The 25,711-nt window shown below is 44.5% G+C and overlaps 2 protein-coding genes across 4 annotated transcripts in view; one reads left to right on the forward strand and one right to left on the reverse strand.

Moving 5' to 3' along the window:
* Window positions 1-1,085: 1,085 nt before the first annotated feature.
* Window positions 1,086-25,711, reverse strand: part of LOC143805884 (cytochrome P450 2C18-like) — a 90,309-nt gene continuing 65,683 nt past the window's right edge. For 2 of the 3 annotated variants that reach the window (XM_077285625.1, XM_077285627.1), the window contains exons 9-10: window positions 1,890-2,031; window positions 1,087-1,518 (exon numbers count right to left, since the gene is read on the reverse strand). In XM_077285625.1, coding sequence (XP_077141740.1) covers window positions 1,337-1,518; window positions 1,890-2,031 — 324 coding nt within the window. In that variant the 3' untranslated portion in view covers window positions 1,087-1,336. Of the gene's footprint in view, window positions 1,519-1,889; window positions 2,032-25,711 lie in introns of all 3 variants that reach the window. The other variant, XM_077285626.1, reaches the window with a different exon arrangement.
* On the forward strand, window positions 20,328-23,282 carry LOC143808943 (uncharacterized). Its single transcript, XM_077292121.1, has 3 exons — window positions 20,328-20,601; window positions 21,600-21,750; window positions 22,127-23,282. The coding sequence occupies exons 1-3, from the start codon at window positions 20,415-20,417 to the stop codon at window positions 23,280-23,282; spliced, it is 1,494 nt and encodes a 497-aa protein (XP_077148236.1). The 5' UTR covers window positions 20,328-20,414.

Consider the following 25,711-nt stretch of genomic DNA (forward strand, 5'->3'; position numbering starts at 1 on the left):
TCTTTACCTCTTTACTGGAGATCTCTGAGTCCTCAGTCCAGAATACGGTTCACCAGGCTGCGCAAGTTCGGCCGGTCCAATGGCACCTCCAGAGTTCTCCTCTCAGGTGGAAATCTGTGCCTTCCTTCTAGCGCTATGTGTTGTAGTCCTTCCCTGCTGTGCTCACGGAAAGTAACCCCACAACGGTTGTGTCTGTTTCTTAAGTTCCCTCACAACTCGATTTGATGTTCCTCTGTAATCCACCCCTTCCCTGTATTCAGGTTGGAATGGCACCCGTTTGTCAGGTAGGCCTGGAGTTCTTCTGGGACCCTAGAGTCGCCCCTCTCCCGCAATTGCCCCCCAAGACTTCATAGGTGATATGTGGTAGACAGCCCACCTGAGACCGACTGTCCTGCCGCTGTTTGGAGTATGGCTTGAAGCTGTATTCTAATCCACTCCCTCGGCGTTCCGGCCACCGGTAATGCGCCTCAGCAAGGTGCTGCCTCTTTCAACAAAACCCCTGCTGGTATTCCCCTTCTGCTTGATCTCGTTTCTCACTCAGCACAATCTATCTCGCTTCTAGTCCTTTCTTGAGTCCCGCCGCTTCCAGGAGCCTGCGCGGACCCGTTACGTTCTTTCAATGCCAAGCCTCTGCCAGGATCCCACCCCTGGCAGAGACCCTACAGTCTCTCCCTTCACAACACCCTCTGCCACCAGGTGTTGCTTCGTTCAATCCCGTCAGCGTTCTCTCTAACTTCCTGCCTGACCCCCAGTTTACCCACTATGGTGGGGAGTGGCCTAATGAATAGCACCCTTAGCTCCCCCCGGAGGCCCAGCTGTGAAACATATTGGTGTCTGTGATACCTGATTGGAGGAACTCCTTCAGTGCCATCGAACGTACTATGGCTCCCCTTAGCGGCGAAGCCACAGTACTGCAACGACCAGGACTCTGGGGCGCTGCATTTGCTTTTACATCCAATACAAGAACTGATCATCTCAGTCTGATAATTCCAGATTATTGTGCTTTGCATTGTCGTCTCTCTTAATTCTTTGTAGAGTACGGCCAGGATAACTGCCTGTTACCACCAAAACATTTTTCCTCATATCAGTTAAGTAATTAACCAGTTTATTTATGAGCCATCATTTCACAACAGTTTAATTCCTATTAGTCTGACAATTCATTTATATTGAACAGATTGTTGCGGGTTTGTACAGTAGTGCTTGCCAAGTTTCTCGAAACCTTGAGTCTCAGTGGGCCCAATGGTTCAGTCTGCCCCATATAAGTAAAGCATAGTTGGAACTGATAATTGTCGGGATCAGTAATTTTAGCCAGGAATCTTTAGGGTACACCATTGGGTCAGCGAGGAACCAACTGTATATTATATGGGCGAAGGACTACGCCATTGGAATTAGGCAAAGGGGAGAGGTCAATAGAAGAAGGGTCTTCATTGGATTTCAAATTGAAATTCTGCAATATGAAGGTGAGGAAAAGAAAGATCTCCATTTTTGCCATTCCTTCTCCAAGGCAGATTCTCTTCCCTGTAGGGAAAATGAAAAAATATGTGGATTATAGACGTTAGTGACTTTCTACTACAAAAGGTAAAGATGCTGCACCAAGAGCAAGAGAGCATAGATCTTTTGCCATGACTTCACACTAAAGGTTTGACCTTTAGGCAGGAAGACTTGTGGTCTTCACACTAGACTAAACAGACCATGATATTCCGAAATCGACCTAACACTTCACATTCTCTGTGTCTAGCATCATGATTTACAAATTCAATTTTCCTGGTGAGAGTTTTACTCAACTGCCCAAAATAATGTAAGACCCCATAATCTGTCATTTGAAACTTCACTTTCAGTACTGAAATATTCAACCCGTGACCTTTCAGTTGTTCCCAACTGCTCAGTACCTGTTGAAAATGGTATGAACGCGTCAATCTTCTGTAAACCTCCAGTTTTATCCAAAAAGCGATCAGGATCAAACTTTTCTGGGTTTTTGAAGTATTTGGGATCCGTCAGCACTGAGGTCAAAAGAGGAAACACGGTGGTGTCCTTCAAGATGAAAAGGAAATGAAGAAAAATAGAACCATGTTATATTTACTATACTCATCCATCATAAATTATGGTTTTACTAGAAGGTCCATGTACATGTTGTAGCTTAGCGCAAACCTCTGATTAGGTATCTATAGGGCCATATTGTACTCTTGTGGCATGGTCTAACAGTACACATTTTCTCCTCTTCCCTTCTTCACAGGTATTCTCCACAAGAGAAAAACACCAGTAAAGGCTAAAAAAACTATTCTGCTTGAGCCCGTACAGTTTCAATGTGCATGACTCTACCCTATGCATGAAATCATATAATTATCATAATTAAGATGTTATGGATGAAAAAGACTTATGGGTGAAATGTTTGAGCATAATATACGACTCCGCCAAGCCCCCTCCCCCCCAAAAAAACCACAAAAATCTGAAAAACTCTGCCCCAAATTCGATACATACTGTCTCACAAAAGCCCCCCCATACACATTAGACCAATGTTGGCTGAACGCTTTGATATCCACGGGTTTGATCAATGGTCTAATGTGTATGGAGGCATCAGCCAACTGATGGCCGTGAGAGATGTCGATCGCACATGTCTTATTTTGGAATGCTGATTAGTGATGAGCGAATATACTGGTTACTCGAGATTTCCTGAGCACGCTTGGGTGTCCTCTGAGTATTTGTAAGTGCTTGGAGATTTTGTTTTCCTTGCAGAAGCTGAATGATTTACATCTGTTAGCCAGCTTACATGTGGGGATTCCCTAGCAACCAGGCAACCCCCACATGTAGTTATGCTGGCTATCAGATGTAAATCATTCAGCTGCAGCGATGAAAACTAAATCTCTGAGAATTAAAAAATACTCGGAGGACACCAGAGCGTGCTCGGGAAATCTCAAGTAACGAGTATATTCGCTCATTACTAATGCCGATCCTATTGTACTCATTGAGATAAGTCTCCAACCAACATATGAATCGGCAACTTTCACATAGAGAATATAGGAGCGCTTGACCAAGTGAGCACTATTGTGAATAGGAGTATTGGCTGAGATGGCAGCTGGCCAAATGATCGGCTGAGGCATGTCTTGTCTGGCAGTCATCAATTGTATGACCCACATAAAAGTGGCCATGCATATTACAACCCCTGGCAAAAATTATGGAATCACCGGCCTTGGAGGATGTTCATTCAGTTGTTTAATTTTGTAGAAAAAAAGCAGATCACAGACATGGCACAAAACTACAGTCATTTCAAATGGCAACTTTCTGGCTTTAACCCCTTAAGCCCCGAGGGTGGTTTGCATGTTAATGACCGGGCCAATTTTTACAATTCTGACCACTATCTCTTTATGAGGTTATCTCTGGAACGCTTCAACGGATCTTGGCGCTTCTGACATGGTTTTCTCGGGACATATTGTTCTTCATGAAAGCGGTAAAATTTATTTGATATAACTTGCGTTTATTTGTGAAAAAAGTGGAAATTTGGCGAAAATTTTGAAAATTTTGCAATTTTCCAACTTTGAATTTTTATGCCCTTAAATCACAGAGATATGTAACGCAATATACTTAATAAGTAACATTTCACACATGTCTACATTACATCAGCACAATTTTGGAACAACATTTTTTTTTTTGTTAGGGAGTTATAAGGGATAAAAGTTGACCAGCAATTTCTCATTTTTACAACACCATTTTTTTTAGGGACCACATCTCATTTGAAGTCATTTTGAGGGGTCTATATGATAGAAAATACAAAAGTGTAACACAATTCTAAAAACTGCACCCCTCAAGGTGCTCAAAACCACATTCAAGAAGTTTATTAACCCTCCAGGTGTTTCACAGGAATTTTTGGAATGTTTAAATAAAAATGAACATTTAACTTTTTATTCACACAAAATTTATTTCAGCTCCAATTTGTTTTATTTTATCAAGGGTAACATGAGAAAATGGACCACAAAAGTTGTTGCACAATTTGTCCTGAGTACGCTGATACCCCATATGTGGGGGTAAACCACTGTTTGGGCGCATAGCAGAGCTTGGAAGGAAAGGAGTGCCATTTGACTTTTCAATGCAAAATTGACTGAAATTGAGATGGAACGCCATGTTGCATTTGGAGAGCCCCTGATGTGCGTAAACATTGAAACCCCCCACAAGTGACACCTTTTTGGAAAGTAGACCCCCTAAGGAACTTATCTAGATGTGTGGTGAGCACTTTGACACACCAAGTGCTACACAGAAGTTTGTAATGCAGAGCCGTAAAAATAAAAAAATCACATTTTTTCACAAAAATTAGTTTTCGCCCCCAATTTATTATTTTCCCAAGGGTAAGAGAAAAAATTTGACCCCAAAAGTTGTTGTGCAATTTGTCCTGAGTATGCTGATAACCGATATGTGGGGGTAAACCACTGTTTGGGCGCATGGCAGAGCTCGGAAGAGAAGGAGCGCCATTTCACTTTTCAATGCAAAATTGACTGGAATTGAGATGGGACACCATGTCGCGTTTGGAGAGCCCCTGATGTGCCTAAACATTAAAAACCCCCACAAGTGACACCATTTTGGAAAGTAGACCCCCTAAGGAACTTATCTAGATGTGTTTTGAGAGCTTTGAACCCCCAAGTGTTTCACTACAGTTTATAACGCAGAGCCGTGAAAATAAAAATGCTTTTTTTTCACAAAAATGATTTATTAGCCCCCAGTTTTGTATTTTCCCAAGGGTAACAGGAGAAATTGGACCCCAAAAGTTGTACAATTTGTCCTAAGTACGCTGATACCCCGTATGTGGGGGGGAACCACTGTTTGGGCGCATGGCAGAGCTCGGAAGGGAAGGAGCGCCATTTGGAATGCAGACTTAGATGGATTGGACTGCAGGCATCATGTTGCATTTGTAGAGCCCCTGATGTACCCAAACAGTAGAAACCCCCCACAAGTGACCCCATATTGGAAACTAGACCTCCCAAGGAACTTATCTAGATATGTTGTGAGAACTTTGAACCAAGTGTTTCACTACAGTTTACAACGCAGAGCCGTGAAAATTAAAAAAAAATCCTTTTTTTTCCACAAAAATGATTTTTAGCCCCCCAAATTTTTATTTTCCCAAGGATAACAAGAGAACTTGGACCCCAAAAGTTGTTTTCCAATTTGTCCCGAGTACGCTGATACCCTATATGTTGGGGTAAACCCCTGTTTGGGCGCACGGGAGAGCTCGGAAGGGAAGGAGCACTGTTTTACTTTTTCAACGCAGAATTGGCTGGAATTGAGATCGGACACCATGTCGCGTTTGGAGAGCCCCTGATGTGCCTGAACAGTGGAAACTCCCTAATTCTACCTGAAACCCTAATCCAAACACACCCCTAACCCTAATCCCAATGGTAACCCTAACCACACCCCTAACCCTGACACACCCCTAACCCTAATCCCAACCGTAAATGTAATCCAAACCCTAACCCTAACTTTAGCCCCAACCCAAACCCTAACTTTAGCCCCAACCCTAACCCTAACTTTAGCTCCAACCCTAGCCCCAACCCTAACCCTAGCCCTAACCCTAACCCTAGCCCTAACCCTAACCCTAGCCCTAACCTTAAATCTAGCCCTAACCCTAGCCCTAACCCTAGCCCTAACCCCAGCCCTAACCCTAGCCCTAATCCTAATGGGAAAATGGAAATAAATACATTTTTTTAATTTTATTATTTTTCCCAAACTAAGGGGGTGATGAAGGGGGGTTTGATTTACTTTTATAGCATTTTTTTATATCGATTTTTATCATTGGCAGCTGTCACACACTAAAAGACGCTTTTTATAGCAAAAAAGTTTTTGCGTCTCCACATTTTGAGACCTATAATTTTTCCATATTTTGGTCCACAGAGTCTTGTGAGGTCTTGTTTTTTGTGGGACGAGTTGACATTTTTATTGGTAACATTTTCGGGCACATGACATTTTTTGATCGCTTTTTATTCCGATTTTTGTGAGGCAGAATGACCAAAAACCAGCTATTCATGAATTTCTTTTGGGGGAGGCGTTTATACCGTTCCATGTTTGGGAAAATTGATAAAGCAGTTTTATTCATCGGGTCAGTACGATTACAGTGATATCTCACTTATATCATTTTTTTATGTTTTGGCGCTTTTATACGATAAAAGCTATTTTATAGAAAAAATAATTATTTTGGCATCGCTTTATTCTGAGGACTAGAACTTTTTTATTTTTTTTTGCTTATGATGCTGTATGGCAGCTCGTTTTTTGCGGGACAAGATGACGTTTTCAGTGGTACCATGGTTATTTATATCCATCTTTTTGATCGCGTATTATTCCACTTTTTGTTGAGCGGTATGATAATAAAGCGTTTTTTGGCTCGTTTTTTTTTCTTACGGTGTTCACTGAAGGGGTTAACTAGTGTGACAGTTTTATAGGTTGGGTCATTACGGACGCGGCTATACTAAATATGTGTACTTTTATTATTTTTTTTTAATTTAGATATAGAAATGTATTTATGGGAATAATATATATATTTTTTTCTTTATTTAGGATTTTTTTTTTTTTTTTTTTTTACACGTGGAATTTTTTTTTTAAACTTTTTTACTTGTCCCAGGGGGGACATCCTAGATCGCTGATCTGCCAGTTTGCACAGCACTCTGTCAGATCAGCGATCTGACTGACAGCGCTGCAGGCTTACCAGCGCCTGCACTGGACCCGGAAGTTATCCCTGCAGGACCCAGATGCAGCCCCGCAGCCATTTTGGATCCGGGGCCTGCAGGGATAGGAGGTAGAAGATGCTCAGAGCAATGCAATCACATCGCGTTGCTCCGGGAATCTCAGGGAAGCACGCAGGGAGCCCCCTCCCTGCGCGATGCTTCCTTATACCGCCGGAACACTGCGATCATGTTTGATCGCAGTGTGCCGGGTTTTAATGTGCCGGGGGTGGTCCGTGACCGCTCCTGGCACATAGTGCCGGATGTCAGCTGCGATAGTCAGCTGACACCCGTCCGCGATCGGCCGCGCTCCCCCCATGAGCGCGGCCGATCGCATATGTAACGCCCGGGAGACCGAGGTACCCAGCACCAGATCAATGAGGTCCGTCTCTTGAGGGGGATGTCACTAGTGGCTTGACCCGGTGCTGTGGCCTCAGGCGATGCACAGTGTAAGAGATCATGAAGGAACAGACACTTACTTGATCAGCAGCAGATCCTCTCAGCTGTGATGACCCCGATCCTGGATCGATGGCTATTGTCCAAATGAAAGACTGAGGAGCTGAAACGTTTAACCAGTTTACTTCAACACAAAGGGATTTGCAACCAATACTGTCACCGGAGTCTGTTTAAGAACTCTGAATTACTCTGACTCTGTCAAGATTTCCACCTCTTATTATGTGCAGTTTCTGTATGGCCCTGCTGCTGTTTGTGAACTGGCTGCCGACTGAAATCTGTCTCTTCTGTGCTCTAGTTTGACGGACAACCTGAGTCCTTTTTGTCGGCTTACCCCCTCTGGGAGTACCGCTGAACTCTGTGTCTGTTGCTGCGTCTTACCCTGGTGAAGCTGATATCACCTCACGTCCTTCCGGTTGCTGTATTATATATAATGAATATAGCCACGGATCCGGTATCCGTCTCTGCGCCTATTCTGGGTAGAGGTTATTGCTACCCGGTTCTCACAATGTCCTTTTTCTCTATTCCTCTTTTCCTACTATGGGTATTACGGGCTTATAATCCGTCATAGGGCTGTTAGGAGTTCAGTTATACGACCTCTCACTTTCAGCTCCTCAACCCAACTGCCAGTCCTTTTCTCAGACCAGAATAGATCAAGGGGAGTCTCTGGAGCTCCCCCTTCTGGCCGGAGATGGTAGTGCAGTCTTGCTATTTTAATATTTGTATTTGGTGTCAATAACTATTTTTGTGGCAAATACCCCTAGGGGCGCCACATTCCCCCTTAGTTAAAAACAGTACTCCGGGACTGTGGGATGATAACATTTTGAAATAACAATTGATATGTACAGAGTCTTAAAAATGAAAAGTTACAAAAACCACTCAAAGAAACAAAAAAAAAATGGAATTCTGTAAAAAGTCACTTCAAATAGCGTCCATTAATACAGTTCTATCCTTGAAGGTACTAGGAAGCAAAGTTCGCAAAGCAGTCTTTCCGGAGCTTTGATTTAAGGTACCTTCACACGAAACGACATCGCTAGCGATCCGTGACGTTGCAGCGTCCTGGCTAGCGATATCGTTTCGTTTGACACGCAGCAGCGATCAGGATCCTGCTGTGATGTCGCTGGTCGCTGAATAAAGTCCAGAACTTTATTTGGTCGTCCGATCGCTGTGTATCGTTGTGTTTGAAAGCAAAAGCAACGATACCAGCGATGTTTTACACTGGTAACCAGGGTAAACATCGGGTTACCAAGCGCAGGGCCGCGCTTAGTAACCCGATGTTTACCCTGGTTACCAGCGTAAAAGTAAAAAAAACAAACAGTACATACTCACCTGCGCGTCCCCCAGCATCTGCTTCCTGACACTTACTGAGCGCCGGCCCTAAAGTGAAAGTGAAAGCACAGCGGTGACGTCACCGCTGTGCTGTTAGGGCCGGAGCTCAGTCAGTGTCAGGAAGCAGACGCTGGGGGACGCGCAGGTGAGCATGTACTGTTTGTTTTTTTTACTTTTACGCTGGTAACCAGGGTAAACATCGGGTTACTAAGCGCGGCCCTGTGCTTAGTAACCCGATGTTTACCCTGGTTACCCGGGGACCTCGGCATCGTTGGTCGCTGGAGAGCGGTCTGTGTGACAGCTCTCCAGCGATCAAACAGCGACGCTGCAGCGATCGGCATCGTTGTCGCTATCGCTGCAGCGTCGCTTCGTGTGAAGGTACCTTTAGTGTTTCCGGGCTGATAAAAGTTCAAGAATATGCAAGAAGTTCATACAGGTAAGTCTCTGTAGGTACTGGGCTTAAACGTTACAGAACGATAACAATGACTATAGTCTTATACTGTAGTTGGTAATCCGCATACCTGGCCGGTAATTGACCCTGGGTACTATGCTGGGTTCTACGTAATAGCGGTGTCTCTTTATGTGGTGTACTACTGTCTACTGCGGATATAGTATCTGCCCTCTCTGCTAAAGATAATTCCACCACTATGGGCTTGGCAAGTCCACCGTGAATGGGATCACTCTGATCAGGAATCTGTTCTTCCTGACCTGGAACCTCTTGTACAGGTCCTTCTCAAAAAATTAGCATATAGTGTTAAATTTCATTATTTACCATAATGTAATGATTACAATTAAACTTTCATATATTATAGATTCATTATCCACCAACTGAAATTTGTGAGGTCTTTTATTGTTTTAATACTGATGATTTTGGCCTACAACTCCTGATAACCCAAAAAACCTGTCTCAATAAATTAGCATATCAAGAAAAGGTTCTCTAAACAACCTATTACCCTAATCTTCTGAATCAACTAATTAACTCTAAACACATGCAAAAGATACCTGAGGCTTTTAAAAACTCCCTGCCTGGTTCATTACTCAAAACCCCCATCATGGGTAAGACTAGCGACCTGACAGATGTCAAGAAGGCCATCATTGACACCCTCAAGCAAGAGGGTAAGACCCAGAAAGAAATTTCTCAACAAATAGGCTGTTCCCAGAGTGCTGTATCAAGGCACCTCAATGGTAAGTCAGTTGGAAGGAAACAATGTGGCAGAAAACGCTGTACAACGAGAAGAGGTGACCGGACCCTGAGGAAGATTGTGGAGAAGGACCGATTCCAGACCTTGGGGAACCTGAGGAAGCAGTGGACTGAGTCTGGTGTGGAAACATCCAGAGCCACCGTGCACAGGCGTGTGCAGGAAATGGGCTACAGGTGCCGCATTCCCCAGGTAAAGCCACTTTTGAACCATAAACAGCGGCAGAAGCGCCTGACCTGGGCTACAGAGAAGCAGCACTGGACTGTTGCTAAGTGGTCCCAAGTACTTTTTTCTGATGAAAGCAAATTTTGCATGTCATTCGGAAATCAAGGTGCCAGAGTCTGGAGGAAGACTGGGGAGAAGGAAATGCCAAAATGCCTGAAGTCCAGTGTCAAGTACCCAGTCAGTGATGGTGTGGGGTGCCATGTCAGCTGCTGGTGTTGGTCCACTGTGTTTCATGAAGGGCAGGGTCAATGCAGCTAGCTATCAGGAGATTTTGGAGCACTTCATGCTTCCTGGCACCTGCTCACAGTGCCAAAACCACTGGTAAATGGTTTACTGACCATGGTATTACTGTGCTCAATTGGCCTGCCAACTCTCCTGACCAGAACCCCATAGAGAATCTGTGGGATATTGTGAAGAGAAAGTTGAGAGACGCAAGACCCAACACTCTGGATGAGCTTAAGGCCGCTATTGAAGCATCCTGGGCCTCCATAACATCTCAGCAGTGTCACAGGCTGATTGCCTCCATGCCACGCCGCATTGAAGCAGTCATTTCTGCCAAAGGATTCCCGACCAAGTATTGAGTGCATAACTGAACATTATAATTTGATGGTTTTTTTGTTTGTTATTAAAAAACACTTTTATTTGATTGGACGGTTGAAATATGCTAATTTATTGAGACAGGTTTTTTGGGTTATCAGGAGTTGTAGGCCAAAATCATCAGTATTAAAACAATAAAAGACCTGACAAATTTCAGTTGGTGGATAATGAATCTATAATATATGAAAGTTTAATTGTAATCATTACATTATGGTAAATAATGAAATTTAACACTATATGCTAATTTTTTGAGAAAGACCTGTAGTACAGCGTCAGACTCTTCCTGTCTTGGGACTTCTAATATTGGATTCGATGTTGGATAAAAGGCCACCATGGGAACCACTACTGCACCATGGTATGTTAGTAGGGTTTTGGGAAAGTCTCCTATACAGGTGTGATACATTTCCTCCTCTTTTTCCTTTACTGGTTGAACCTGTATAGGTTGAATAACTTCTGATTCTGGCTGGACAACTTCTGGCTCTTTCAACGTTTCCGGACATAATTTAAGATTGTCTCTTGACACTAGTACAGATGTTAAACCTCCGTTTTTGCTAATGAGACACATTTTAGGATTATCCATTCTTGTTGGTAAAACTGTGTAGGGTACGGCTTCCCATTGATTATCCAGTTTATTGGTTCGACGATTCCTCTTGCGTACTTGGTCACCCGGTCTTAATGGAGTTGCTAGAGCATTCTGGTTGAAAGTTCGCTCTTGTCTTTCTCTGGTTTGTTGGAGGCTTCTTTCCACACTCTCTTGCACTTGGCGATACTGCTTTTGCCGTACGACATCCCAATTGGAGTCTTGAACTTCTGCGTCTGGTTTCAGAATTCCCATATCTAGATCGATTGGCAATTGGCCGGGTCTTTCACGCATAAGATAAGCTGGGGTGCAGTTGGTAGAGCTCACCGGGACATGATTATACAGATCCACCAAGTCAGGCAATTTCTCTGGCCATTGATTACTTTCCGTTTCAGGTAAAGGCTTTAGTAGGTCTATCACAATATGGTTCATCTTCTCACATAAGCCGTTTGTTTGCGGATGATAGGCCATCGTCCGGATCTTTTTGCAACCATACATATTACAGAAATCTCTGAAGATCTCTGATTCAAAGGCTGTACCCTGGTCAGTGAGAACCTGTTCTGGATATCCATGGGGTCTACAAAAGTACGTTTGGAACGCTTTGGCTGCTGTTTTTGCAGTCAGATCTTTTACAGGTACCAAGAAGCGCGAATAATGGTCCAAGATGGTCAAGGCATAGACATAACCAGACCGGCTCAGTGTCAACTTCACGTGGTCCATGGCTACAAGTTCAAGTGGTTGTTTGGTGATTATGGGCTGCAGTGGTGCTCTTTGACTCTTTTGATCGTTCCTTCTGAGGTTGCACGGGCCACAGTTTCTGCACCACTGTTCGATTGATTTTCTCATCCCGACCCAATAAAATCTTTCTCTTAGAAGCACTTCTAACTTTTTCCAACCGAAGTGACCAGCACCATTGTGGTAAGTAGGGTTGAGCGAAACGGGTCGTTCATTTTCAAAAGTCGCCGACTTTTGGCTAAGTCGGCGTCTCATGAAACCCGATCCGACCCCTGTGCTTGTCGGCCATGCGGTACGCGACTTTCGCGCCAAAGTCGCGTTTCAATGACGCAAAAAGCGCCATTTCTCAGCCAATGAAGGCGAACGCAGAGTATGGGCAGCGTGATGACATAGGTCCTGGTCCCCACCATCTTAGAGAAGGGCATTGCAGTGATTGGCTTGCTGTCTGCGGCGTCACAGGGGCTATAAAGGGGCGTTCCCGCCGACCGCCATCTTACTGCTGCTGATCTGAGCTTAGGGAGAGGTTGCTGCCGCTTCGTCAGAAGCAGGGAGAGCGTTAGGCAGGGTCCACTAACCACCAAACCGCTTGTGCTGTAGCGATTTCCACTGTCCAACACCACCTTCGGTGTGCAGGGACAGTGGAAGCTATATTTTTTTTTTTCTTCCCCTCAGCGCTGTAGCTCATTGGGCTGCCCTAGAAGGCTCCGTGATAGCTGTATTGCTGTGTGTACGCCACTGTGGAAACCAACTGCTTTTTTCAAAGCACATATCCTCTTGTTCCTTCCTTTCTGCACAGCTATCTTTTTTGTTTGTCCACACTTTTTATTTAATTTGTGCATCAGTCCACTCCTATTGCTGCCTGCCATACCTGGCTGAGATTACTGCAGGGGAGATAGTAATTGTAGGACAGTTTTTTTTTTTTTTTTTGTGGGAGATTAAGATTGGCATTTCTGCTACAGTGCCATCCCTGTGTGTGCCATCTCTCATTCAGTGGGCCATAGAAAGCCTATTTATTTTTTTGTTTATTTTAATATTATTGGGTTTCTAAAGTCTCCCTGAAAAAAAAAAAAAAAAAAAAACATTAAAAAAATCACTACATCAATCAGTGGGAGAAAAATATTGGCCTCGGTCAGTGCTTGTGTGCCACTCCTGACTCCTGTGTGTGCCATCTCTCACTCAGTGGGCCATAGAAAGCTTATTAATTTTTTTTATTATTATTTGGTTTCTAAAGTCTCCCTGAAAAAAAAAAAAAATTAAAAAAACAGTGGGAGATTAATATTGCCCTTTCAGCTTGTGTGCCAGTCTTGACTCCTGGGTGTGCCACCTCTCTCTCTCAAATTGTGGGCCATAGAAAGCCTATTTATTTTTTTGCTTGATTTGGGTTCTAAAATCTACCTTTAAAAAAATCACTACATCAATCAGTGGGAGAAAAATATTGGCCTCGGTCAGTGCTTGTGTGCCACTCCTGACTCCTGTGTGTGCCATCTCTCACTCAGTGGGCCATAGAAAGCTTATTAATTTTTTTTATTATTATTTGGTTTCTAAAGTCTCCCTGAAAAAAAAAAAAAAATTAAAAAAACAGTGGGAGATTAATATTGCCCTTTCAGCTTGTGTGCCAGTCTTGACTCCTGGGTGTGCCACCTCTCTCTCTCAAATTGTGGGCCATAGAAAGCCTATTTATTTTTTTGCTTGATTTGGGTTCTAAAATCTACCTTTAAAAAAATCACTACATCAATCAGTGGGAGAAAAATATTGGCCTCGGTCAGTGCTTGTGTGCCACTCCTGACTCCTGTGTGTGCCATCTCTCACTCAGTGGGCCCTAGAAAGTCTTTTTATTTTTTTAGTATTTGGTTTCTAAATTGTCCCTGAAAGAAATCATTTGATCTTATTTGGTTTCTAAAGTCTCCCTGAGAAAAAAAAAAAAAAGGTGTGAGATTAATATTGACATTTGTGCTTGAGTGACAGTCCTGCGTGTGTGGCATCTCTCATTCAGTGGGCCATAGAAAGCCTATTTATTTTTTTGTTTTTTTTAATATTATTGGGTTTCTAAAGTCTCCCTGAAAAAAAAAAAATACATAAAAAAACAGTGGGAGAGTGATATTGCCCTTTCAGCTTGTGTGCCAGTCTTGACTCCTGGGTGTGCCACCTCTCTCTCTCTAATTGTGGGCCATAGAAAGCCTATTTTTTTTTTTTGCTTTTTTTAATATTATTTGGTTTCTAAAGTCTCCCTGAAAAAAAAAAAAAAATACATAAAAAAACAGTGGGAGAGTAATATTGCCCTTTCAGCTTGTGTGCCAGTCTTGACTCCTGGGTGTGCCACCTCTCTCTCTCTCATTCAGTGGGCCATAGAAAGCCTATTTATTTTTTTGTTTTTTTTAATATTATTGGGTTTCTAAAGTCTCCCTGAAAAAAAAAAAAAACATAAAAAAACAGTGGGAGAGTAATATTGCCCTTTCAGCTTGTGTGCCAGTCTTGACTCCTGGGTGTGCCACCTCTCTCTCTCTCATTCAGTGGGCCATAGAAAGCCTATTTATTTTTTTTATTTTTTATTTTTTTATTAGTATTTGGTTTCTAAATTGTCCCTGAAAAAAACATTTTATCTTATTTGGTTTCTAAAGTCTCCCTGAGAAAAAAAAAAAAAAAATTAGGTGGGAGAATAATATTGACATTAGTGCTTGAGTGACAGTCCTGCGTGTGTGTCATCTCTGTGATTTTGTGCCACAGAAAACAGAGTGTGTAACATTGTGCCTGATTTTCCTTGTGGTCTCACCAACCTGTTAAGGGATATAGAAATCATACTGAAGTTATAGCTCACCGTGTAAGTTGTTTGACAGCAACAAATAAAGTTACTTTGGTTAATTTTTTAAAACAATGAGGAAGTCTGGTGCAAGAGGTCGTGGCCGTGGGCGTTCATTGTCAGCTGGTAATGATGGTAGTGGTAGTGGAGCATCAGGTGGTCATGGGGATAAAAATATTCCACCTAAGTCTGGAGCTGTGGAGCCAGTTTCGTCGTCTGGCTACACAAGGCCTCGAACGCTCTCTTTTCTGGGAGTAGGAAAAACGCTTTTAAAGCCGGAGCAGCAACAGCAAGTTTTGGCTTACATTGCAGACTCAGCCTCTAGCTCTTTTGCCTCCTCTTCTGAAACTGGTAAATGTAAAAGCAGCGCGTCGCTTGTGGATGTTCACGGTCAGGGACAAGTCGCTTCCTTGTCCTCCTCAGCAAAAACTACAACAAGAGAGAAGGATGCAGCAGGCGACACAACGGGTCACTCCATGGAGCTCTTTACACATACCGTCCCTGGCTTAGAAAGTGAAACACTTAACAGGCCATGCCCATTACAAGTAGAATCTGACATGGAGTGCACTGATGCACAGCCACAGCCAGAGTACTATGCTGCTCCTTTGACTCAGACCACCACATTGCCCTCTCAGGGTACAGATCCACAATCAGACCCTGATGAGACTATGTTGCCCCGCCACGAACGCTATACCACAGACCGACACAGTGACACAGACGAAGTTGCACACGAGCTCGAAGAGGAGGTAATAGATGACCCGGTTGTTGACCCCGATTGGCAGCCATTGGGGGAACAGGGTGCAGGCAGCAGTAGTTCAGAAGCGGAGGTGGAGGAGGGGCCGCAGCAGGCATCAACATCGCAACAGGTTCCATCTGCCGGGCCCGTATCTGGCCCAAAACGCGTGTCAAAGCCAAAACCTGTTGGAGCACAGCGTTGCCATCCGGTTAAAGCTCAGTCTGCAATCCCTGAAAAGGGATCCGAGTCTAGGAAGAGTGCAGTCTGGCATTTTTTTAAACAACATCCAACTGATCAGCGCAAAGTCATCTGTCAAAAATGTTCAACTAGCTTAAGCAGAGGTCAGAATCTGAAAAGTCTCAATACTAGTTGCATGCATAGACACTTAACCACCATGCATTTTCAAGCCTGGACTAACTACCAAACGTCCCTTAAGGTTGTAGCACCCTCGGCCAATGAAGCTAGTCATCAACGCAACATCCCTTCCGTCACTGTAAGGCCACCATTTTCCGCACCACCGGCAGTATCTGTGCAGGTTTCTTTGACAGCCAAAAGCAGTCAGGGTCAGGGAATCACCAGTTTTGTAGGAGGAAATATTGCATCTAGGGCACCGGCGGAAACAATACCGTCTCCAACCGTCTCTCAGTCTGCCATGTCCACCGGCACACCCGCAAGTTCCACGATCTCCATCTCTCCAGTTCAGCTCACACTACATGAGACTCTGGTTAGAAAAAGGAAGTACTTATCCTCGCATCCGCGTACACAGGCTTTTAACGCCCACATAGCTAGACTAATCTCGTTAGAGATGATGCCCTACCGGTTAGTTGAAAGCGAAGCTTTCAAAGCCCTGATGGAGTACGCTGAACCACGATACGAGCTACCCAGTCGACACTTTTTTTCCAGAAAAGCCATCCCAGCCCTGCACCAGCATGTTAAACAGCGCATCGTCCATGCACTCAGGCAATCTGTGAGTACAAAGGTGCACCTGACTACAGATGCATGGACCAGTAGGCATGGCCAGGGACGTTATGTGTCCATCACGGCACACTGGGTGAATGTGGTGGATGCAGGGTCCACAGGGGACATCAATTTCGGGACAGTTGTGCCTAGCCCACGGTCTAGGAAACAGTTGACTGTAGGCGTTCGCACCCCCTCCTCCTCCTCCTCCTCGTCCTCCTGCAGAAGCTACAGCTCTTCCACAGACCGCAGTCGGCCAACCACTCCATCGGCAGATGACACTGTTGCACACCAGTTGTCCCATTATGGGCCAGCTACTGGCAAGCGTCAGCAGGCTGTATTGGCTATGAAGTGTTTGGGCAACAACAGACACACCGCGGAAGTTCTGTCCGAGTTCTTGCAACAAGAAACGCAGTCGTGGCTGGGCACAGTAGATCTTGAGGCAGGCAAGGTAGTTAGTGATAACGGAAGGAATTTCATGGCTGCCATCTCCCTTTCCCAACTGAAACACATTCCTTGCCTGGCTCACACCTTAAACCTGGTGGTGCAGTGCTTATTGAAAACTTATCCTGGGTTCTCCGACCTGCTCCTCAAAGTGCGTGGACTTTGCTCACATATCCGACGTTCGCCTGTACACGCCAGCCGTATGCAGAACTATCAGCGGTCTTTGAACCTTCCCCAGCATCGCCTAATCATAGATGTTGCAACAAGGTGGAACTCAACACTGCACATGCTTCAGAGACTGTGCCAACAGAGGCGGGCTGTTATGTTTTTGTGGGAGGATACACATACACTGGCAGGCAGTAGGATGGCAGACATGGAGTTGTCAGGTGTGCAGTGGTCGAAGATACAAGACATGTGTCAAGTCCTTCAGTGTTTTGAGGAATGCACACGGCTGGTTAGTGCAGACAACGCCGTAATAAGCATGAGCATCCCCCTAATGCGTCTGCTGATGCAAAGTTTGACGCACATAAAGGAGCAGGTGTCTGCACCAGAGGAAGAGGAAAGCCTTGATGACAGTCAGCCATTGTCTGGTCAGGGCAGTGTACAGGACGAGGTAGCGGGGGAAGAGGAGGTGGAGGACGAGGAGGATGATGGGGATGAGTATATTTTTAATGCGGAAGCTTTCCCGGGGGCACTGGAAATTGGTTGCGTGGCAAGGCCGGGTTCTGGTTTTTTGAGGGACACAAGTGACGTAGATTTGCCTGAAACTGCCCCTCAACCAATCACAACCGGAGATTTGACAACTGGAACTTTGGCCCACATGGCGGATTATGCCTTGCGTATCCTAAAAAGGGACACACGCATTACGAAAATGATGAACGATGACGATTACTGGTTGGCCTGCCTCCTTGATCCACGCTATAAAGGCAAATTGCAAAATATTATGCCACATGAGAACTTGGAACTAATATTAGCAACCAAACAATCAACTCTTGTTGACCGTTTGCTTCAGGCATTCCCAGCACACAGCGCACGTGATCGTTCTCACACGAGCTCAAGGGGGCAGCAGACTAGGAGTGTTAGGGGTGCACACATCAGAAGTGGCGTTGGACAGAGGGGTTTTCTTACCAGGTTGTGGAGTGATTTTGCTATGACCGCAGACAGGACAGGTACTGCTGCATCAATTGAAAGTGACAGGCGACAACATTTGTCCAGTATGGTTACTAACTATTTTTCATCCCTTATCGATGTTCTCCCTCAACCGTCATTCCCATTTGATTACTGGGCATCAAAATTAGACACCTGGCCAGAATTGGCAGAATATGCATTGCAGGAGCTTGCTTGCCCGGCAGCAAGTGTCCTATCAGAAAGAGTATTCAGTGCTGCAGGTTCAATATTAACCGAAAAAAGGACTCGTCTGGCTACCCAAAATGTTGACGATCTAACATTCATTAAAATGAACCACAACTGGATTTCGAAATCTTTTGCCCCACCTTGTCCGGCCGACACCTAGCTTTCCTATGAAAAGCTCTTGCCTGTGAATTACTTTTCTAATGTCTAATTTGTTGCAGCTGATTGTACAGCATACGACATGTTTACACCTCCATAAATGGCCAAACTCACCACACGGGGCCGTGGTATCGCGACTTGGCGCAAGCACCCGTGAGACTGCTGTTTGTCTGAAGAGGTGGGTGTGCTCGCTTTTGGTTGACGGCATTGCTACTGGGTCCCTCATAGTACAATGTAGTGTCTCTGGCGGTGGTGGTGCGCACCCAACGTCAGACACACCGTTGTAACATGAGGGGCCCTGGGGCGGTCCCGCCCGCCACAAGAGAGTTCCCCCCTCCCCCAGCTCAAACTGTGCTCTACCACGTGCAAAATTATGTCGCACAGCTCCACCAATGTTTAGTCTATTCGCTGACATCATTCAATGTCTGCCACTGACAATACAAATTTGTAGACATCTATGATGCTACTTAAAGTAGTCTGTGTCAGTGTCCTATATTGCACCATTACATAGTTACTGCCAAATTACTATGTCAGAAACTCAGCAGATGAGCCCACCCCTGTACCTAAGTATGCCACCTTTTTTTTTTTTTTTTGGGGGGTTGTTTTGCGAGACATTAACATCTATTTATATTTTGGGAGTACTGGGACAGACACTCCTTGCAATACTCCTCCACTGACCACAATGCTGCCTGCCTGTGTATCCATGTAACTGATGTAAAACTGCCTTGAGCCTATGTTTTGTTATTTTAGGCCTTTGATAGCCTGTCTGCGGCCCCTACTTTAAATACTCCTCCACTGACCACCAAGCTGCCTGTGTATCCATGTAACCTATTTTAAACTGCCTTGAGCCTATGTTTAGTTATTTTAGGCCTTTGATAGCCTGTCTGCGGTCCCTACTTTAAATACTCCTCCACTGACAACAATGCTGCCTGTGTATCCATGTAACTGACGTAAAACTGCCATGAGCCTATGTTTTGTTATTTTAGGCCTTTGATAGCCTGTCTGCGGTCCCTACTTTAAATACTCCTCCACTGACAACAATGCTGCCTGTGTATCCATGTAACTGACGTAAAACTGCCATGAGCCTATGTTTTGTTATTTTAGGCCTTTGATAGCCTGTCTGCGGTCCCTACTTTAAATACTCCTCCACTGACCACCAAGCTGCCTGTGTATCCATGTAACCTATTTTAAACTGCCTTGAGCCTATGTTTTGTTATTTTAGGCCTTTGATAGCCTGTCTGCGGTCCCTACTTTAAATACTCCTCCACTGACAACAATGCTGCCTGTGTATCCATGTAACTGACGTAAAACTGCCATGAGCCTATGTTTTGTTATTTTAGGCCTTTGATAGCCTGTCTGCGGTCCCTACTTTAAACACTCCTCCACTGACAACAATGCTGCCTGTGTATCCATGTAACTGACGTAAAACTGCCATGAGCCTATGTTTTGTTATTTTAGGCCTTTGATAGCCTGTCTGCGGTCCCTACTTTAAATACTCCTCCATTGACAACAATGCTGCCTGTGTATCCATGTAACCGATGTAAAACTGCCATAAGCCTATTTTTAGGTATTTTAGGCCTAGGAAGCCTGTCTGCGGTCCCTAATTCAAGTTGTCCTCAAATGAATAAAGCTGAGCTTCTACCTTCTGCCTCTCATTAACTGCTGTTTTTTTTAAAAAAAAATGGTGTTTAGGGCCTACTAACGGTTTCTGCCCCTCCCTGGTGTTGCCCTCAACTGAATACAGCTGAGCTTCAACCTTCTGCCTCTCATTAAGGCCTCTTTCACACGTCAGTGTCTCCGGTACGTGTAGTGACAGTTTTCTCACGTACCGGAGACACTGACACACGTAGACCCATTAGAATCTATGTGTCTCTGCACATGTGCGTGTTTTCACAAGGACCGTGTGTCCGTGTGGAAAACACGTCGACATGTCCGTTTTTCACCGGCAGCACGGACGGCATACGTACATACGGATGCTCATCCGTGTGCTGTCCGTGTGCGTTTTGGCAAACATTGTATCATTATGAGAGACAGGTGTCCTGAATGTCAGGTGATATTAAGAAATAAACTCAGTCTGGCCTTTTCTTTGCTGAGGTGAAGTAGTTGTGTCTTCAGGCACATTTGGGGATTGCTTATCCTGTATTTTTATGACATAATGGCACCTCGTGTGGATACTGAGCGCCTAATAGCTCTTGTGGAACAACACCCAGAACTTTGGGACACTCGTGTGGACGGATACCACGACCGGCTGATTATAGACCGTGGATGGCGTGCAGTAGCAGAAGCATTGTTTGCACGTAGTGGTTGGACAACATATTCCCCATCCAAGCAAGCGAAGTATGGTGAGTGGACCCATGGATGTTCCTATGTACTACCAAACTGTACTTACTTAATTGATATTTAAAATAGTGCTTACAGTGCTGATGTGTTAGTGAATCTGTTTGTAGGCCATCAAAATGGCATGTAATGTGTTAATTCCTAGAACTATTATAGTCACTAGACTTCAGAAGGTGTTTTTTTAATGGCAAATCTAAACTTCATGATGTACCTTTGAATACTGTTAATATTAGCCTCAAAAAATGCTTAAATTGATGTTTCACAATGTTAGCACACATTACTGTTGTGCCTCTCATGAACAACCATGCTTCTGCAAGGCCCAAAGTAGACTGTCCCATGTTTTTTTTTTTTCTTCTTCACTTGTTTCTTTCAGTATTAGTTGTTTTTATTCTAAAACCCATGCAAATATCTGACACAAATCATGCCCTTACAGGTGTCTTCCCGACATTGTAATGTATGTGTATACTCACTACTCTACACACATATATCTTGAACATAGTTTTTGTAGATAAGAACCCTAGCAATGTGTACATTATGGTGCAGGCTACAGTTGTTAAAGGGACACTGTCACCTGAATTTGTAGGGAACAATCTTCAGCCAGAGAGGCGTGGTTTTCGGCGGGTTAATTCACCCTTTCATTACCCGCTGGCTGCATGCTTGCGCAGGCGTGTACTACGGAGGACAGAGAATGAACTTCAATCCAATATTGCAGCCAGCATGCAGCCAGCGGGTAAGGAAAGGGTGAATCAAACACCCGAAAACCCCGCCCCTATGGCTGAAGATTGTTCCCTCCAAATTCAGGTGACAGTGTTCCTTTAAATTTATGCATGCCATGAGGTAAGAAGTGGCAAGAATTATATGTATAGTAAGGCCCTAGCTGCTGTTTACTTTTGTGAACATATTGAGCAACTGACCATTAAAGGCATATGTCTTCTAAGCAAATTATGTTTATGTATATTACATAGGCCTAATTTTTTACAAATGTTTACTTTATCACCAACAGTGGCTTTGATGAAACGACGCTGGCGCTCAGCAAGGGACCAGTACCGGCGGGAATATAATCCCCTTCCCTCCACATCTGGGGCATCTAGAAAGCGCCAATATGTTTATTTCCGGCAATTAGAATTCCTGCGCCCAGTCATGGAACTCAACCAGTAAGTGTACTGCTTCAACTATCTCATTTTTAAATTTGGATTCACAAACACCAATATTGTTTGAGGCAAACTATGTATGTGGCACTGTAAATACTCAAGTAAGCCACTTTGTCCATGCACATGTAAAATGGCTTGCCACACGCCTATTTTTTACAATTGTCAAAAAAAGGTACCCGATGAGTAGTCCTTAAACCAAAAAAGGAATATAAAATGGTTGCATACAGATACCAAGGTTGTCAAAATTGACATTTGAAATATAAGGGTGTGACATGAACTCCCCTATTGGTAGGTTTGAAAATTTTTTCAAGGATATTTTTCAAAGGAATACATGTTTACGTTACAACTTGAAAAACAATGTCCATTTCTTTAATCCTAGAACTGTGGACAACTTGGACGATTCTGATGAGTCACCAGCAGCGGCTGCCTCAGCACCTTGTACGTCAGCATCAGAGACGGATCACATAGCTGAGGGCACACAAACAACACAGCCACCACAGCCATCTGCTGCTGGTGAAACAAGCACTGAGGGTATGATTGGAAGCAGCCAAAATACAACAGAACAACAATCACAGGCATCAAGCGCACCAGCACCACAGGCATCACAAGCAGCATCAAACATTCCACCGCGGTACATACCACCTAGCCTGAGAGGAAGACGGAGCAGGCGACATGAGGAGATGAGGATGTTGCCAGAAGCAATTGATGCAAGAGTCCTGCATATACTGAATTCAATGACACCAGAATCAGATGTTGATCGTTTTTGTCGCTCACTGTCTCCCTGTCTGGCCAAAGTCCCCACACAACGTCAAGAACGTGTCCGGGCAGCTATGCTTACCCTCCTTTCTGCCAGCCAGGGAGAGAATGAGCCCAACCAGGTGCTTGCCCAAATAGAACAGTGGCGTACTGACCAAAATCAGACCCAGTTGGCCACTCGAGCGTCAACACACCAGGAGCGACAGGTGCCTGCAACCTCTTATGGGCAACCATCAACCAGCCAACAATTCACACAAATGCCAGTACCATATTATGTGCATGCCCCCCCCCCTGCATCAAGCCAACAGATCCAACATAGGCCACTGGGTGAAGTTGCTCAGAGATTTCAAGGGCAACAGCAGTCCACCAGGCCACCAAGGCAAATCATGCCTGGCCTAACTAGATTTGGCCCACCTAACCCTCAGCCAACAACCCAACAAACAACTGGCCCAACATATCAAGGTTACATCTCACGTCCACAAAGCCATATGCAACCTGTTGCTCAGGTTGGCCAATACTCAGTCTGTGCAATCTACCAGCAACAACCACTCCCCCAACAGCAACACTTTTATGGCCCCTCCTTAGAAACCCAAAGCTACAACACTACTACCTCTGGATACCAACAAATGTATGTTGGAACATCCGTCGATAATCCACCACTGCAGACACAAATGACCCAATCTGAAATGCCCCCACAATCCGCCATCACGGAAGGTGTAGGACCAGAAAACACTACAGAAGAATCAGTGTCTACTCAGGATGATTTCCAAAATCTTTAAATGTTCTCAAGGTTTACATAATAGTTTTTCGAATATGTGGCATGTAAGAATGTCGTTAATGCACATTATTGGGCATATGTTGTTGTAAAATGAAAAAACGTTTAGTTTTGGCTCATATTATTAAAAATTTTTGAGTAAAACAAAATAATGTACATGCTGTGTTTATTTTGAACAACTTCACTAACTAATTGTAGGCTATGTAGCACCAAGGGATCCAAAGCCCATTATATTGTGCAAAATAAAAATAATGAACAAGTCCTGAAGGTGGAAACGTGTGTTTAGAATAAAAAAATGATAATTAGGGCACCTTTCCCTCATCTATCCCTTTAATTACAGGCCCAAGCCTTTAATTGCAGACTGAAAAACTCTCTGAGGTACGTGTCCACACGGATGACACACGGATGGCATACGGATGGCATACGGATGGCATACGTAACGTCAACACGGACACACGGATGACACACGGAGCACACACACGGACATACGGACATACGGACACGGATATCTCCGGTACCGGTTTTTCCGGTACCGGAAATATCAGGACGTGTGAAAGAGCCCTAACTGGTGTTTTTTTTTTTTTTAAAAATGGTGTTTAGGGCCTACTAACGGTTTCTGCCGCTCCCTGGTGTTGTCCTCAACTGTATAAAGCTGAGCTTCAGTCTTTATGCTTTTGGCCTATAGTAGCAGATATTAAACTGCATTTGGCCTACTGGTGTGGTTGGGCCCTTAAAACAGTGTCTGCTGCTCCTGGGTTTCCTACTCCACTGAACAAAGCAATGCCGCCTGTTTAGTCCTGTTACCAATTTTGAACTGCATTTAGCCTACTTTATTCTTTGGCCCTATATCTGTTTCCTCCTCATCCTGCCCATTGCCCAGCCACTGCTAGATGAGTCTGCTGGTACATTGACCTAGACCACTACATTCCCCTTATACTCTACACAGCCAGAATCTGACCCTGCTGAAAGTAAGGTTCCCCTTCCCGCATGTTATACCACCTTACACAGGGACAAAGAGGAAGGTGCAGATGAAAGTGCAGGTTCCTTCATCAGGTGGGGGGGCATACTCGTTGGCGACGTCACTGGCACAGGGCCCCTCAGAGTACGCAAAAGTGTCGCTGCTGGTGGGAGGCGCCCCCGCCATGCAAACACACCGCCATACTTTGAGGGGCCCTGTGCCAGTGCCAGTGACAACGAGTGGGCCCTGGCTGCTTGCTTAGGATCACAGCACTTGCAAACTTTACATACTTACCTCTCACTGCTCCACTGCCGTGACATAGTTCACGTTTCCTGGGCCCACTAAAACCTTGAACGAGCCCTACCCCCCACAACTTTTGCCAAATGACCCCCAATTTCCAATGCCCAACTATTATTATAAAGTTAATTAAGATTGACAAGCTTCAGAAACAAGAATGGATGTTTTTGGCATTAAAATGGGCACTGTAGGTGTTTTCCTGGCCTCCACTCACTGCCGACTATGCTTCCCCATTGACTTGCATTGGGTTTCGTGTTTCGGTCGATCCCCGACTTTTAGCGATAATTGGCCGACTGCACTCGACTCGACTCTGGACAAAATCGGGTTTCTCAAAACCCGACTCGATCTTAAAAAAATGAAAGTCGCTCAACTCTAGTGGTAAGCCTCGAGGACCATCCTCACATCTTGTTTAGGCACGATAATTTGCCAAACCAATTCATGTGTTTTTGGATTGGTGTACCTCCTACAGAGTTTCTTTTGATACAGGAACATTTTGCCTCTCTCTTTCCAGAGTTGATGCGTCTCTTCTGGGGCATCCTCATCGGGATATGCACTTTGCTCAGTCAATAGTTCCTTCACTAACTTCACAGCCGGATTGCTATCTTGGGTGTCAGCCCATCTATGGTGTGCTAACGGATTAAAATTCACTTCTTGTTGTTTCTGATAGGTATTTGACTGACAATGTTTTGCCTTGGGCTGATGAAAGGCTGGTAGTTCAATTTCTTCAAGCTCCCCCGTTTCTTCTTCTACATCTCTCAAGTGTGGCATCCGGGATAGGGCATCGGCATTTCCATTCTTGCGACCTGCTCGATACTTGATCACGAAGTTGTAATTAGATAACCGGGCCATCCATCGCTGTTCTAACGCACCTAATTTAGCCGTGTCTAGATGGGTCAACGGATTGTTGTCAGTGTAGACAATAAATTCTGCACAGGTCAAATAGTGTTTGAAACGTTCAGTCACAGCCCAAACTACTGCCAGTAGCTCCAATTTGAAGGAACTATAATTTTCAGAATTTCTTTCAGTAGGCCGGAGTTTTCTACTTGCAAAGGCGATGACTTTCTCCCGACCTTCTTGCTTTTGTGACAGCACCGCTCCCAATCCCACATTACTGGCATCAGTGTAGAGGATGAAAGGTTGATGGTAATCCGGGTACGCCAGAACTTCTTCTCCGGTTA

The sequence above is a fragment of the Ranitomeya variabilis genome, chromosome 2 (assembly GCF_051348905.1).
Source record: "Ranitomeya variabilis isolate aRanVar5 chromosome 2, aRanVar5.hap1, whole genome shotgun sequence".
Taxonomy (NCBI): domain Eukaryota; kingdom Metazoa; phylum Chordata; class Amphibia; order Anura; family Dendrobatidae; genus Ranitomeya; species Ranitomeya variabilis.